General features: G+C 36.4%; 1 protein-coding gene across 4 annotated transcripts in view; it reads right to left on the bottom strand.

Moving 5' to 3' along the window:
• Window positions 1–217: 217 nt before the first annotated feature.
• TAFA2 (TAFA chemokine like family member 2) overlaps window positions 218–14,820 on the bottom strand; it is a 500,373-nt gene continuing 485,770 nt past the window's right edge. For 3 of the 4 annotated variants that reach the window (XM_040491543.1, XM_040491542.1, XM_040491544.1), the window contains exon 5: window positions 218–2,334. In XM_040491543.1, coding sequence (XP_040347477.1) covers window positions 2,323–2,334 — 12 coding nt within the window. In that variant the 3' untranslated portion in view covers window positions 218–2,322. Of the gene's footprint in view, window positions 2,335–11,047; window positions 11,291–14,820 lie in introns of all 4 variants that reach the window. The other variant, XR_005795471.1, reaches the window with a different exon arrangement.

Genomic DNA, 14,820 nt, shown 5'->3' with positions numbered 1-14,820 from the left:
TGGGTGGCTCAGTGGGTTAAGCGTTTGACTTCGGCTCAGGTCATGATCTAATAATGGTTCATGAGTTCAGTCCCCACATCAGGCTCTGTACTGACAGCTCAGAACCTGGAGCCTGCTCAGATTCTGCCCCTCCCCCTCTCAACAATAAACATTAAAAAAAGTTTTTTTAAAATAAAACAGAATCAGAAAACAGATTCTCCAAATGTAACTCATGAAAGAGAGTCCATTTTATATCCCAATTTTATTTACCTTTTCTGAATAGTCACAACATTAATCTATGGGGGATAATCTAGTTAGTATAATTGAAATTCCATTTATTTTTTTCTATTGATATGCATGTGTCACACTTGTATATAATACAGAATTTCCAGTGTTGTTTTAAAGGACGCATTTAAAAAAACGAGAAGCATGATCTACAATTTCAAACAAACCTAGGACGAATTCATAATTTCCAAGATAAAATAGTTTTCTAACTCTGTTCCAAAGAAATTAATGATATTATAATTGGTGCAAAAACTCCAGCACAACTGTTCTTTCTTTCTGATTTCATACAGTCTTGAACTATTGTAAAATCCACTCAGAACCATCTAATTCATTTTATGTATAATTAAAAGAGAGGGAAGAAGTCATTTCATTCCTTGGATTTGTGGGGCAGTGTCCTTTTTGATTCAGTGCCAAAAGTGTACTTTACAAATTTAATTTTGAACAGATTTTACACTTTTAATTTTTATGCCCAGAGACATTCTGGGAAATGTATTGGTCTTTGAAATTTGTTACCAACTAACAGTCCAAAATTCTCCAAGGTATGTCAGCCCCCATCAGGGAAGCCAACATATAACTAGTTGGCCATGTCAGTGAGTTTTAAAAATACGAAAGATGTTCATATCTTCTCTAACATAATGGAACTTCTAATAGGACAGTTTCTGGAGTATCTTCTTATTAGTCTAAGATGACTAAGCAAAGAAGTCTTTCCCTTTACATCCCAATTACAGAATGGCTATGAGATTTCAATTCTTCCTTCACATAACAAATGAAACAAATGTAGTATAAAATTATACATTCTGTAATAACTTAGGAAAAAAGTACATACATGTTTAAGGCCTTTATAAATATTTGTAAGACTTTCCTGTAGAACTGAAAAACAGAAATGTTAAAATGACTACAAAAATGTGGACAGAAAGTGACCTAAGAAATTGTTTGAATGGGACAACTATAAGCAAATATTTATAAATTTGATACCAAGGAAAATGAGTAATTCTATTAACAGACTGAACAAATATATAAGCATTCAAACAGTCATTGGGAGCGAGCACGGGGCAGTCTATTAAAATGATAGAAAGTATAGTTAAAAAAAAATTACTAGAAGAAATCTAAGTGAGTAACACTCAAGCTAACAAATCAGATATCCACATGCATCCCTGGCAATTTTTTGAAACTGAAGGCTACCTACATATTTGCTCACTGCTGATTTCTGTGAAGGAAAAAAGTAAACACAAACATGAAAGAAAAAGCCCACTTAAAAAAAAATTGAAAGGGAGAGTACTCTAGAAGTACAAAATAGTATATAATGAAAATGGAAATTCAGTTCTAACTATTACCTATTTGACTGACAGAGAGCTGCAGTAGAATGTTAGCCTTGGGGAAACATGTCAGCTTGTCTATACATTCTTATATGATTGATGTATTCAGATAACTATTACTTGCCAACAATAATTATTATCAATGGATATATATTTCCATTCCTTTAACAAAAGCAACTTTAAGATGTTAAAACATGTAGGCTTTCAGAGCTCCAAGATTAGGATACAAATAAAATTGTCTCAGTCTACACCATGCCAAAGGAGAAGTTTGCAAAGGAAATATCAATAAAGCTGGGTGCATTCCCACTAGCCAGTGAACACAGGACCGGACCCAGGAACACATCCATGGCAGAAGGCTGGTGCACTTGGCAAACTTTCAGAAACAAGAAAAGCAGTCATATTTGAAGCCAAAAACCCAAACGGTGAGTGTCTGTGACATCACCTGGAAACACCAACTCTTCAGATGGGAACTTCAAATTCTTTTAGCAAGTGCAATTTTACAAGTTGAACACAGTTCAAATCTGACATCTTCATGGCATAGAAGTTCATGTCAGACTTTTTTAAAGTCTTGGTTTCAAGAAGAGGCTGATTATGAGCCATGAAATCCCTTGGAAATATAGCTCTGGAGTGCCTCTTGTGAGCGGTATAAAAATCTCCCTTCAAGATCACCTCAGGAATTAAGTTTCTGTGCATATGTTGAATGTAATCAGGCTTGAGGATCACTTGATTGATTTATCCTTGGTTAATGGGTTACCTACAAAGGAAGAAGAAAATATAATCATTTTATAACAAGGCTATAATCTTAAAACTCCAAACACAAGTTAGTATTAGAAATTAATAGAGAACTCAAAATGGTGGTATTTACCTTATCAAATAAAATGTTAAAATTTTAAAGGCTACCATACTCAGGTGTTGCCACCTTATAAAAATACATCATTTCTATTTATCATCTCACAATATTTTTAGAGCCACTTGCACAACTATCCAAATGACTGCAACTGTGACCAAGAAGATCTTAACTGGTCTTGTTACCCATCTCAAGTCCAAAGAATGATTCTGGAATCTTCATATGTCTTCATATGTCTTCTTGGAAGACATAATCCAGAGATCATAAACACATTATGCTAGGCCGCAGTAAAGAAAGGCCTTTGTTCACAGGAGTACAATCAGACCACATACAGTCCTTGGCCTTGTCTCCATAAAATCCATTCTTAAAATAGTTTAAAACATGGGTGTTTATTTGACTCAATTATGTTTCAGAAAAATTAACTCTTTAATGAGGAGAAAAGGAACACCTGGGGAGAAAAACAATGATTACGCACCTGTTTTACCAAGTTTTCAAGGTGTCAAAAATTCTCAAAAATTTGATTAGAGTTATATGAATGCTGTTATAAATATTACTGAGGGAGATCCACACTGGCTTTTCACAACATAATAAACATCTAGAATTCCTGATACCTCTATCTTTCTGTATATGCATAGATGTGGATGATAAATGGACATAGAGAAAGAGATTTCTGCTGTGTCAGTGAACTTCCAGGCACACTCTAATATCAAGGTACTTAGAGTTTCATAATTGTTCTTTTTAAGCAATAGTTATAACAAAAAGTGAATCCTTGGAAATTACTGTGGGTACTTTGGTTTTATTCCATTAAATTACATAATTACTCATCCTTTCATAAGACATTTATAGAAAAGCTGTTTTTTGTTTTGTTGTGTTTTTTTGAGCAACTGTGAAAAAGAGAAACAGTAAGCAAAATAATCTAGCGATGGCTCTACCATGGCTAGTCTCCAATTACACTACAAAAAGAAGATATAAAATTCAAAAAAGTATTTTCTGCATAGAGGCAGTCATCTTATTTGTATCTCTCTGGTCACCTGTCTTTCCCAAGGAAGGAGCATCTGCTTACATATTTAAAACTACATGCTCCCATGCACAGAGGAACTATGGAAGGAACTGAACTGAGGATGGAAGGATACAAACACAGAAAGGGCCTGCTGACATCTAGAGATGCTGGGAGCAGGGGCTATCTTAGGTAGAGCAGCAATCTCATGATCAGTTTGTCTTCCACTTAGTTGGTCACTTTACAAAAGTTCTGTGAATAGCTCCCAATTTGAGTGTTAGTGTTAAGAACAACATGGAAAGTAAATATAAATGTCTCTACAGACATTAATGGAGAGATAACTGATCATTGTGAAAAACACGGAAACTTCATGACAGACTCTCTTGATAAACACTGATTTACCAGAGTCTTTGATTGCCATTGCCTGAGCAAGATTGACACTTGCCTTTTCTGAAGATTCTCCTCTTAGTAGGAAGAATTATAAAGCATAACAAGGGATTATATTTCCAAACTAGTGCCAGGAAAAGAGAGGAATTGAGAAAGAGAGGGACTGAGAGGAAACCAAAAAGTTAGCCTCAGCAGAGATTCAGCACAGGCATCTGGAGGGACATGGTGTGGTGAATCCATGAGAGCAAGTGGCCTGACCTCCTACATCATTTCAAGCCCTGGTTACAAGTAATCTCTTCATGGGTATGGTAAATGCATTCTTCTATCTTCATTCCAAGCTAAGCATTTTAACCTACTAGGTTATATAAAGCTGGGGAGTGATTCTCTCAACTATTTATATGTTAAAGCTTTATTTTCACATTCTTTTAAAAATAAACACTCAAGTTTACAGTACGACACCAAAGGTCTATGTACCTGGAACAAATTTTTCCTCCATCTCAGTAAACATATGTGTACACATAGACATATATGTATATATATATATATATAGTGTGTGTGTGTGTGTGTATATATATATATATATAATCCATATCCTAAGAATATCATAAATATACATTTTTATTGTTTCTATCAGCTAAAATAATTGCTAGAAAGTGAAAATTTAAATGCAACTAAAAGAATTATCTAAATAAGCATAGACTGAAACCTGATTAAAACGATTTTTTCTCACCCCAGTTTTACATAATACTCCTATGTTATTAATCCTAAAAATATCCTAGCACATTTTATGAGATGAAGATAGGGCTTAAGTGGACTGTTTTAGATTCAGTCTTTGTAGGGGTGTCTGGGTGGCTCAATCGGTTAAGTATCTAACTTCAACTCAGGTCATGATCTCACACCTCATGGGTTCGAGCCCTGCCATTGGGCTCTGAGCCTGGAGCCTGCTTGGGATTCTGTGTCATCCTCTCTCTCTGCCCCTCCCCTGCTCACACTCTGTCTCTTTCACTCTCAAAAATAAATATTTAAAAAAATTATATATTTAATTTTTGTAGATTACTCTGATCCAAAAATTGTGGTTTGGCCTGTGGAGTTCTACAATAAGGTCAGTGTGGCAATAATAGCAGTCACAGTGGATGTGTCATGCTACCTCTGGGCCCCTCAGTTTTCCCCTATGTAAAAAGGTTGCTGTGCAGATGAAATAGTATAATGTCTATGAAAACACCTAGCTTTGAGCACCTGGATGGTTCAGTCAGTTCAGCATTCAACTCTTGATCTCAGTTCAGGTCATAATCTCATGGTTGTGAGATCCAGCCTCACATCAGCTCCATGATGGGCATGAAGCCTGCTTGAGATTCTCTCTCTCTCCACCACCTCTCCCCTTCCCCCCCACCCAAAAAAACAAAGAAAGTAAGAGTGAGTGTGAAAGAAAGGAAGAAAACACCTAGCTTTGCCAACTCTGGAGTAGTACAATGAAAGTTTTTTTTTTTTTTTTTTAATGCACTAAAAGCACAATGAAAGGGTCACATTAGACATTCAGTCAAATTAGAGAATTCCTACAGAATTCAAACGAAGGCTAATTGTCCTTTTCAATGTAATATAAATATGAACCTGTGTGAGCATGTATCAGCACCCTCCTTGACACCCTCCAGATTTGTACCAAATGAAATGGCAAAACCAAAGATTTAAAAACATAAAGATGATTTTGAATATAGGTGCATTATCAATTTTAATTGCCTAATATGCAAGACCCAATAATACTTAAAAATGAAACTGTCTAAAATGTAACACACAAACAAGTCAACCCTTCACAATTTAATGTGCTTCTTAAACAAGTGCAAGTTACTCAAGTCAAAGTTCTGGCGGACTAGTTGGGAAACCAGTGCATTCTACCCTTTGTAGACTATAAACTAGAACTTCCTGATATGCAAGGGTTGTTTAAGCAATATTTATGCAATCTAACATTTAAAAATGTTGCTTTCATTTAAAATTAATTTTTAATACACTACATTAAGCATCGCCTTATTTTCAGAACTCAAATATTGCTCTCTTTTCACTCAAGCTGTATCTTTTGGAAGAGGCCAAAGAGTAAAAAGTTATAGGTGGTCAAGAAGATTTTCAGTAAAATTTTTTAGCTGGTCAAGAAGATTTTCAGCAAGTTACCAGTAACTAAAAGCAGAAGGTTGTTAGAAAACCATCCTTACAGGATAGGAAATAGCATTTGCTACCATGAATGCACTGTCTTTTGGTTCTGAGGGCAACAGATATAAAATACTGCATGAGGGAGTGAAATGGTCCTACAGTCATTATAGTTGTGCCTTGAGCTTTATAGGCTTTAATCACTACCTCAGTGAATTTGCTTTCCAAAGGCATTGTTTCACAAAGCTGTTTCTTTTTATGTAAGTCTTAGTTGTGTGTGCTGCACACCGGCCAATTCAGCAAGAGAAACTACTTAACAGTTGAACACATGCAAAAGGCTAATAATGATAATAATAATGGCAGTTTTTCTAGTCACAAGCACAAAGCTATCTTGATAATGATCCACCAGGATGAAACTCACCTACTAACATTAAACAAAAAGCATTAATTCTTTAAGAATTACCCCCTTTTTAACCCATCCATTTATCTCTCCCAACCTAACAAATCTATTATAGAATACTGATTAGGTTTCTCAAAAATTTATGCTAAAATCACATCCTTTAAATCTGTTTGCCAATTAGAGAAAATAAAACCAGGTAATAGCATATATAACATTAGTTAAGTGTGAAATTAAGTGGTCAACTATTTTATACTGTTTCTATTTTATGTTTTGAACATTATGAAGTATCCTCTGCCTATCTTCAAGATAAATTAGAAAGGCTAAAAAGGAAATTCAAGAATCTATCCTGTCCCCCGTGTAAAAGATGATTTTATAAAGTTCTTAAAATAATTATATTCATGGAGTCTGTAATTCCTTTTTTTTCCCACTCAAGCCTTGCGCCTGCATTGTCAGGGGGAGACAACACACTATGGTGAGAGGCATGACAAAGTGTGGGCTCCGTGGGCACACAGCCTAGGTTCAGATCTCTGCCTTAGCAATTTCTCACATTTTGGGGCTGAAGAAGTTATTTGAATTCCCTGAGCCTTAGTCTCCCGGAATGTAATATGAGAATTGTATTATCATCAGGCCTCATACATTTGCTATTGTGGTTAAATAAGACAATCCCTTGAAAGTCTCCAGGTAAATGTTTTTTTAAATTATAACAGGTGGTAGTAGTCATAATTCCCAAACACGACACAAAAGATGATACATAGGATAACTATTGGAGGGGGCAATACTGCTTATTTCTCTGTAAGTATTGATTTCAAGTTAATTTTCCGTGTCTTCTAGAAACTGATCTTGCAATTATTCATTTCATATTCTTCTAATCATAAAAGTCATATAAAGAGGGGAACACGACCTTTTAGCCTGCTTTGGGAGTGAGACTATCTTTTCAGATGAGATGATACAGAGGAGCGGTTTAAAAGAATGTACCTGAGGCCATGCTTCCTAGGTTCAGTGCTTAGTTCTTCTGATAACTCAGTGTGTGACCTTGAGTAAAACAGGGACCTATATCATAAGGTTGTATGATCTGAGGAGCAAATAATAGGCCAAGTGCTTAGAACAATGCTAGGCACATAATAAACTCTATGTAAATGGTAACTATTATTCACACACACACACACACACACACACACACACACACACACTTCTAGGTATCTGAACGCAATGAATTCCTAGTTTTTGTTCCTGATTATTTCTGATCATACATCACTAGTCTTTATAGACACATAATTCCATTCTTTTTTATTCTTACTTTGTCTTTTGCATGAGACTTTGCATACAGAACAAATATTTAGTAAGTAAGAAAGAAATATGTGGCGATATTTCCAAAAGGAGGTGGCAGGTTTTTTTTTTTTTAATTTTTTTTTCAACGTTTATTTATTTATTTTTGGGACAGAGAGAGACAGAGCATGAACGGGGGAGGGGCAGAGAGAGAGGGAGACACAGAATCGGAAACAGGCTCCAGGCTCTGAGCCATCGGCCCAGAGCCAGACGCGGGGCTCGAACTCACGGACCGCGAGATCGTGACCTGGCTGAAGTCGTCCGCTTAACCGACTGCGCCACCCAGGCACCCCAGGAGGTGGCAGGTTTAAATGGAGCACATGTCCAGCCTTCATAATACAGCTACTTAAATAACATCACAATAGGCACCATGTCAAACTCACATTCCGATAAATAAATGTAACTTATTTGATAAGAGTAAATGGAAAGCTAGATACCTTTATAATCCTAAAAGCTGATTTGAATGAACTTTCCCTTAAGTGGAACATCATTGCTGCTTCACTGCAAATGTATTTTTTTTAATGTAGCTCTTACAAGTACATGAATTAAGCTCTTCCCTTACTTTTTGTGTACAGAATGTGCAATTAAAACATCATCACTCCGCAGAAGCAGGTTTTCTCATTTAAACTAGAGAAAAGCTGCCATTGAGCTGGTCATAACTGTACATGAATGCACTTGTCCTATCTTAAAGCACCTTATATACTGAGGTATTACAAAATGAAAGACACCTGTCTGTCTAGGATAATAATTCAAGAGCAAGATGAACAGACAGCTTTTAGGTATTGATGAGGCCCTATAAGTCAATGACATATGAATCATCTTTATAATTACACCCACCTATAAAAAAAACTAAGGCTGTATTTTACTTTCTTGGTAATGGAGGTGATTCCTATAGCCATGAAAACTGTTGGATTTTCATGCCACAGTTTAATTTTCCCTCCTAAGAATGTCTGGTGCTGGCTTGGCCTGAACATTTAACATTTGAGGCACCAAAAGCCATCTGTATAATAGTTCAGCTAGGGTCAGTATTTCTACTAAATGACTTTGTTATCTGTCCTATAAATTCTCAAAAAATCTAACAGCTTTGGATGTTTGGGAGTCATTGCAGACAGCACAGAGCACTGCCCTAGCTAGCTGGTTATATTTAGGTATAACACATGTGGGTACCAGTGTGGAAGCAGAAGATGGCATATAATCTAACCAGACTTCTGGAGAGAAGCAAAGCACCAAACATAACTGAGGAGACATGGCCTTATTCTGATAAAAGTTTTATACTAGTGTTACTACCTGCTAGTCTTAGAACACTGGACAAGCCACTTAAAAATCTCAGAATCTCCAGGGCTTATATCTGTCAGCTCAGTCTGTCGGACTAAGTGAGCTTCTAATTCCCTTCTATCGCCAAACTACTAAGACTTTTCTTAAGAAGCACTGATTCCCTATGGGATTAAGCTTTATCCTGATTACCTAAATTCACTGGTGGTACAACCACTGTGTAGAGTTCATTTTTCTAAGAAGCCTATTCATTATATTAGAATGCAGAACTAGTAAGCTTTTACCACAAACACATCTGTCACTGGCTTTCAGCTTCCTATGCTGTGTAAATGAAGATGTTGACTGGAAATGAATCTTTTGAACAGATGGACCTTCCCTATTTCTTGGAACTTTGAAAGCTGTACAGTGCGCCTGCCATGAACTCTTCTACGTGACTCATGAAAGCAGATGACTGTTTGCACTGCCATTTATGCACATTCATCTCCTCAGAAGCAGGTCGACTGATACTGCCTGGATGACATTCACTGCTAGCAAAACAAAACATTGCCTGATTTCTCTTTGGATAGTTAATAAATTCCTCTGGGACATCAAGAAAATTTAAGACTTTCCTTCTCCTGGCTCCTGTACACAACTTGTATTTATTCCAGGTGGAAAATGACCCCCAAAATGAAGATAATTCTGAAAGACAACAGGATAATGGGATCCAGTTATTTTTCTCTCAGAAACATTCAAAAGTCCTTAAAAAAGGAAAACAATTATTTTGAATACTTGAAGGAAATCTGAATAGACTTAAAAAAATATTCCATATACCAGCAGAGTTCTCACATTTTTAGAGACAGTGGAGATTATGAACTCAATCAGAAGGTACTTTACCTGCTAAATTTGATACTGGGTTCGTTTTTTAGACTCACCTCTAATTTATGAAGGAGTCATTTGAATTGATAGTTTTTATCCACTTTCTGACATAAAGCCTTACTTTAAAATTTTAAATCTGTTCAAGGATCTCACTTCTCAAGAGTTTCAGCTTCACTGCATATGAGGGCTGGCAGAAGGTACACAGTACAAATTGTGCTCAAAAGGTGAATTTAAGAGAAGTGGGTAGGGGAGCAGGGCTAAAACTTGATAGCCTAGAGATTACCAAGAACAGCATTTTCTCTGAGCTTCCTGGATGGTTTGAGTTATAAATACAAATGGCTCTTTCCTTGAGATACCTGTCTGAGTAAAGAAGATGTTGTTGTCACCTGGAGAAGAACTTGGTGCAACATGTACCAAGCCGGTACCATGCCTGAAGTAGCACATTCGCCCTCCTCCCCAGCCCTGTCCTTTTCCATAATATTACATTAGAAATTATCCTTCCATATGTGGCAGACCTTGGAAAAAAAATTTGCTGTCTGTAACTTCCAAACCTAGAATGTATTTTCTGACAAACAGGGTAATATAGTCAGTGATGTTTAGTATGTCGGGTGCTTTTGCCTCTTCCCTTCTTTTTTCTCAGTTATATTCTTCCCTGGGTTTCTTTTTTTTTTTTTTTCTTTTAAGAATAATAGTCACATATCAGAAGTTTCAAAATCTCAAAGTTGATCAAAATATGAATCTTTAGCTACTTCTAATAGCTTAGATGCTAATTTGACATAGCTGATTCAATTATAGAGCAATTTATGTAAGGATTGGACCATTAAGTAAGAATATTATCTTCATTTGGGCTCAGTACTTTTCATGTTAACTTCTACATTAACAGGCAGGTTGAACACTGACAGAGGTCCACTAGTACACCCAAAGTTTTTATTATCCATTTCCTATGCTTGGAAAAACAATGTCAATGGCAGGGCCACTGTAGGTGACAATATTAGGTTCACCTCCTTGTGGCAGGGTTGTTTAATTGGTGGGCCTCATAATAGTTCAAAGAGTGATGCCCCCTCCTTATTTCTATAGGAGATAGTTCAATGCCTTTCTTTACTGAATACTGAGACAGTTCTTTGCTTTCTGATCCCTAAAGCTATACCAAGTTCATCTTTCACCCTGAAATCAGGAGCATCTGGAATGCTAATGGTAACTATAAGAAAGATTAGGTTACAGTTAATCCTGCAACACAGTGTACACACCTGCTCTGTGAGAAATAAACCAAGACGAGAGCTCATTTCGGGAGATGTTTTGAATCTTTACTCCTCAACGAAACTTCTGTCCCTTCCTTAGAATCCGACCAACACTAGGATTCACCACACTAGTGCTCCAACGTGGAGCCAGAATATTTTTGAGTGTGGAAAAATTAAAAATTGTCATCAGGCACAGCAGAAACCTTCTCTTTCTACTTCTCCATTCGAACTTGAAGAGTTTTACACGTTTGCCTAAGGAACAAACACATGTCAGGTACTCCATTGTTCAACAGATTATTACAGGAAGCAAACCTGGGAGAAAGGGAACATTTCAACAAACATAAAGGGACAGTGAGACAATAACTTCTTTTACGTCCATAAAAGTTCACAATGGAGATAGGTTTACATCTCTCCTAGAGGATCACGAACTCGTAGAACATTTTTTTTTCAACGTTTATTTATTTTTGGGACAGAGAGAGACAGAGCATGAACGGGCGAGGGGCAGAGAGAGAGGGAGACACAGAACCGGAAACAGGCTCCAGGCTCTGAGCCATCAGCCCAGAGCCCGACGCGGGGGCTCGAACTCACGGACCGCGAGATCGTGACCTGGCTGAAGTCGGACGCTTAACCGACTGCGCCACCCCGGCGCCCCAGAACATTTTTTTTAATTTCAGAAAGATACTCATAAACGGGACCTAAAATAAAAAAGCTTTTACGAGAAATTGATACAAAAATAGCAAGAATTTCTTGTGAATATTTTGAGAAGCGTTCTGCACAAACTTAATTAAAAAGTTCATTAAAGTCAAGGGAGAAAGTATATAGAAATTAGTACACCATCATTTTAACATAAAAGGGTAAGAGAACTATGCAAATAGTATTATGTAGTAATATTCAATCACAGTTCAAAGATTTAATATTCATGATCTTTCCTGAACAGCCATGTCTACGGTAATTTGTGATTTTGCTAAAGCATGAACCTAAATTGTACACTATTTAATGTTGATAAATGGGGCCAGGTCATTTAACCAATGTATAGGTCTAGCCACCCATAGGCATTCACAAGCCAGCTTTGTTATTCTCTGCTGATCAACTGTGTAATCCTGATTAGCAGTCTGAATGGGATCCATGACATTTTACAGATATAGACTTGCAAAGGTTTGCTTTATAATCTCTTTCCCAAGCTACTCCAGAGATATCAAACATCTACTATTTGAACTTCAAATATTTGAGAGTATAACATGAATAACAATAATAAATAATAAAAATCCTATGAAGGAGTGGCTAACAATTTAGAATCAGACAATAGAAGGTTTTGGTAATATGAACCAGAAGTAAAACATTTCCTACATAAATTTGAGAGTTCAGGATAGTTAAAACCAATAGCAGGAGAAAAAATTAATAATGTTATAATATAGAAAGATGTCTCCCAATTTTGAAAAAAAAAATGGAATATTTGAGTAATGAGAACCAACCCCTTATCCTCGTCACACCTAGATCTCTCCCTACCTGAATGGAAAATAGAAGACTAAAATGATGGCCTGAGAAATAACAGAACTTTTGAGTTTGGGTCATCATGAGTACTTGATTTTATCCACACAGGTCAGAGCCAATGCAGTCATAAAGTGGGTCAGTGTCATGACTTGCCATAGACACTTGTTATAAAGGATGAAGCTGGAGGAAATTTATAGGAGCTTCATATCAATCCACCTACCCTCATCTCTCCATCTTCCCAATCCCTTCAGAGACAAACAGGCTCATCTCTAGTCATAACTAACTATTTAATACTCACAGGACTTGATATGCCCATTCGTATCTCCTTATCTTTACACATTTTTACCTTTGCCAGAAATCTCCTTTCAAACCTCAGAAGCAATGTTACCACTTCATAAGCCTTTTGTGATTCATCCAGGCAGCACTTTGTCCATACATCTTTTATAAGACATATCTCATCATATTATGATTATTTAGTAATCTCTGTTCTCGCACTAAGCTATGATATAGTAGAAAAAAAGATATTCAGCATACATTTTGTTTCCTCAGTGCTAAGCAGCATTCTAGGCACATAAATAATGCCTAATATTTGTCAAATGAAAGACTGAAATGACGGATGGGTGGGTGGATGGATAAATGAAAAAATGAATGAATGAAGGTAAGAGGAAAGTGATACATAATTTCAGGAGAAGGACACCTGGGGCTACTATTTGGATTCTCTGTGAATAGCTAGGGGAACAATGAGGTGACCCCAAAGGTCAGTTCCTCCATTTTTTATTTTTTTAGGATTATTCCCATGATTCTGTGGTTTCAGAATTTGAAATTATAGATATGCATGGGTCCTGACATCGGTTTCACATTTGCACCTTGGATATTTAAATTTATTCTCATTTGGAAAAGGTCTGATTTTTAAAACAAAATTAATTCATGAAAATAATGATGCAAGAAGATAATAGCAATGTGTGATGCTTTAATTGGTATTAGACTAACCACTTGGGATGTGGAAAATGTCCAAATAGATACATCAAGGTTGATTCCAGCATACTCATTACAGTTAACATTTCAGTTAGAAATTATCCTAATTTTTTTAAATGCAATTCTCTCTTGAGTAATTTCCATACTGCTGCTTAACACTGTCAGGAAAATTTTCTCATGAAATATTCCGTGGTGACAATTATCCTACACCTAAGTATTACATGCTCACTTGACATCAGGTATGGTGTTACAAATGAAATACCAACAAATTTCTTATAATGGAACAAAGTAAACAAATTTCACAATGATTGATTCACTTCCAAAGTAACTAATGTGAATTCAATCTCTCTTTCTTATATACTGATTATATACTCTATGTTGTTTAGGATGCCTCACCCCTCCCCCTATTTCTTTTTTCAAATATAGAGACTAGAAGGTTGTTTTTGTTTGTTTGTTTGTTTTGTTTTGTTTTTGAAAGAGAGAGATAGCAAGTGTGTGCAAACGAGGAAGGGGCAGGGGGAGGGAGGGAGAGAATCTTAAGCAGGCTCCACGCCTAGCATGGAGCCTGATGTAGGGCTCAATGTCACAAACATGAGTCTAAAGAGTAGAAATAACAAATAACAAATAACAGTAGAAATAACAAATAACAATAACCAATTAATGGACTGAACCATCAGGCACTCCTAGAGGCTAGTGTTTTAGAAGGCAAAGAGTTGATTTTTGCTTAGTGAAATGCAACAGACTCCATTTTCTGGTCTAGACTAGAATGCCAAAGACAGCTGATCCTTCTCCTCATGGAAACCTGGAACCTTCCTCACCCTTTCCTTTGCCTCCACCTTTCAGATCATAATTGCTGGAATCAATAGACAACTTGGTGCACATTTATGTTCCCTTGTAACCCTCAGAATTATTCTTTGAGATTATCCCCATTTACTATTTACAGTTATTAGGCCTTGTTATTAATGACTGTTATCTCCAATTTACAGTTGAAAACACTGAAGTTCAGAAAAATTAAGCAAAACTTCTGGAAGATGCATCTAAGCAGTGTTAGTCTAGGGACTGAGATCCTCATTCTGGGACTTCAAACCTACTAAAATAGGTACTGCATACCTGTTTCTTCCATTAATTTATTTGACTAGTATTAATTGAGCACATAATAAGTAGTAGGGATACACTTGGGATATATTTTCCAGTTTGAGGAGTAGTCCTGCTTTACACCTGTTGCCCTGACTTTCTGTTGAGCTTATCTTGGAAATATGTCCTATTATGGACAATAAATTATATCGTCATTCATATAGAGTACTCATCTTTACTGT

This window comes from Herpailurus yagouaroundi, unplaced genomic scaffold (assembly GCF_014898765.1).
Source record: "Herpailurus yagouaroundi ecotype Mexico unplaced genomic scaffold, PumYag 182, whole genome shotgun sequence".
NCBI lineage: Eukaryota > Metazoa > Chordata > Mammalia > Carnivora > Felidae > Herpailurus > Herpailurus yagouaroundi.
Note: the sequence above shows the minus strand (reverse complement) of the source record. Positions and strands in the feature narration are given on the sequence as shown.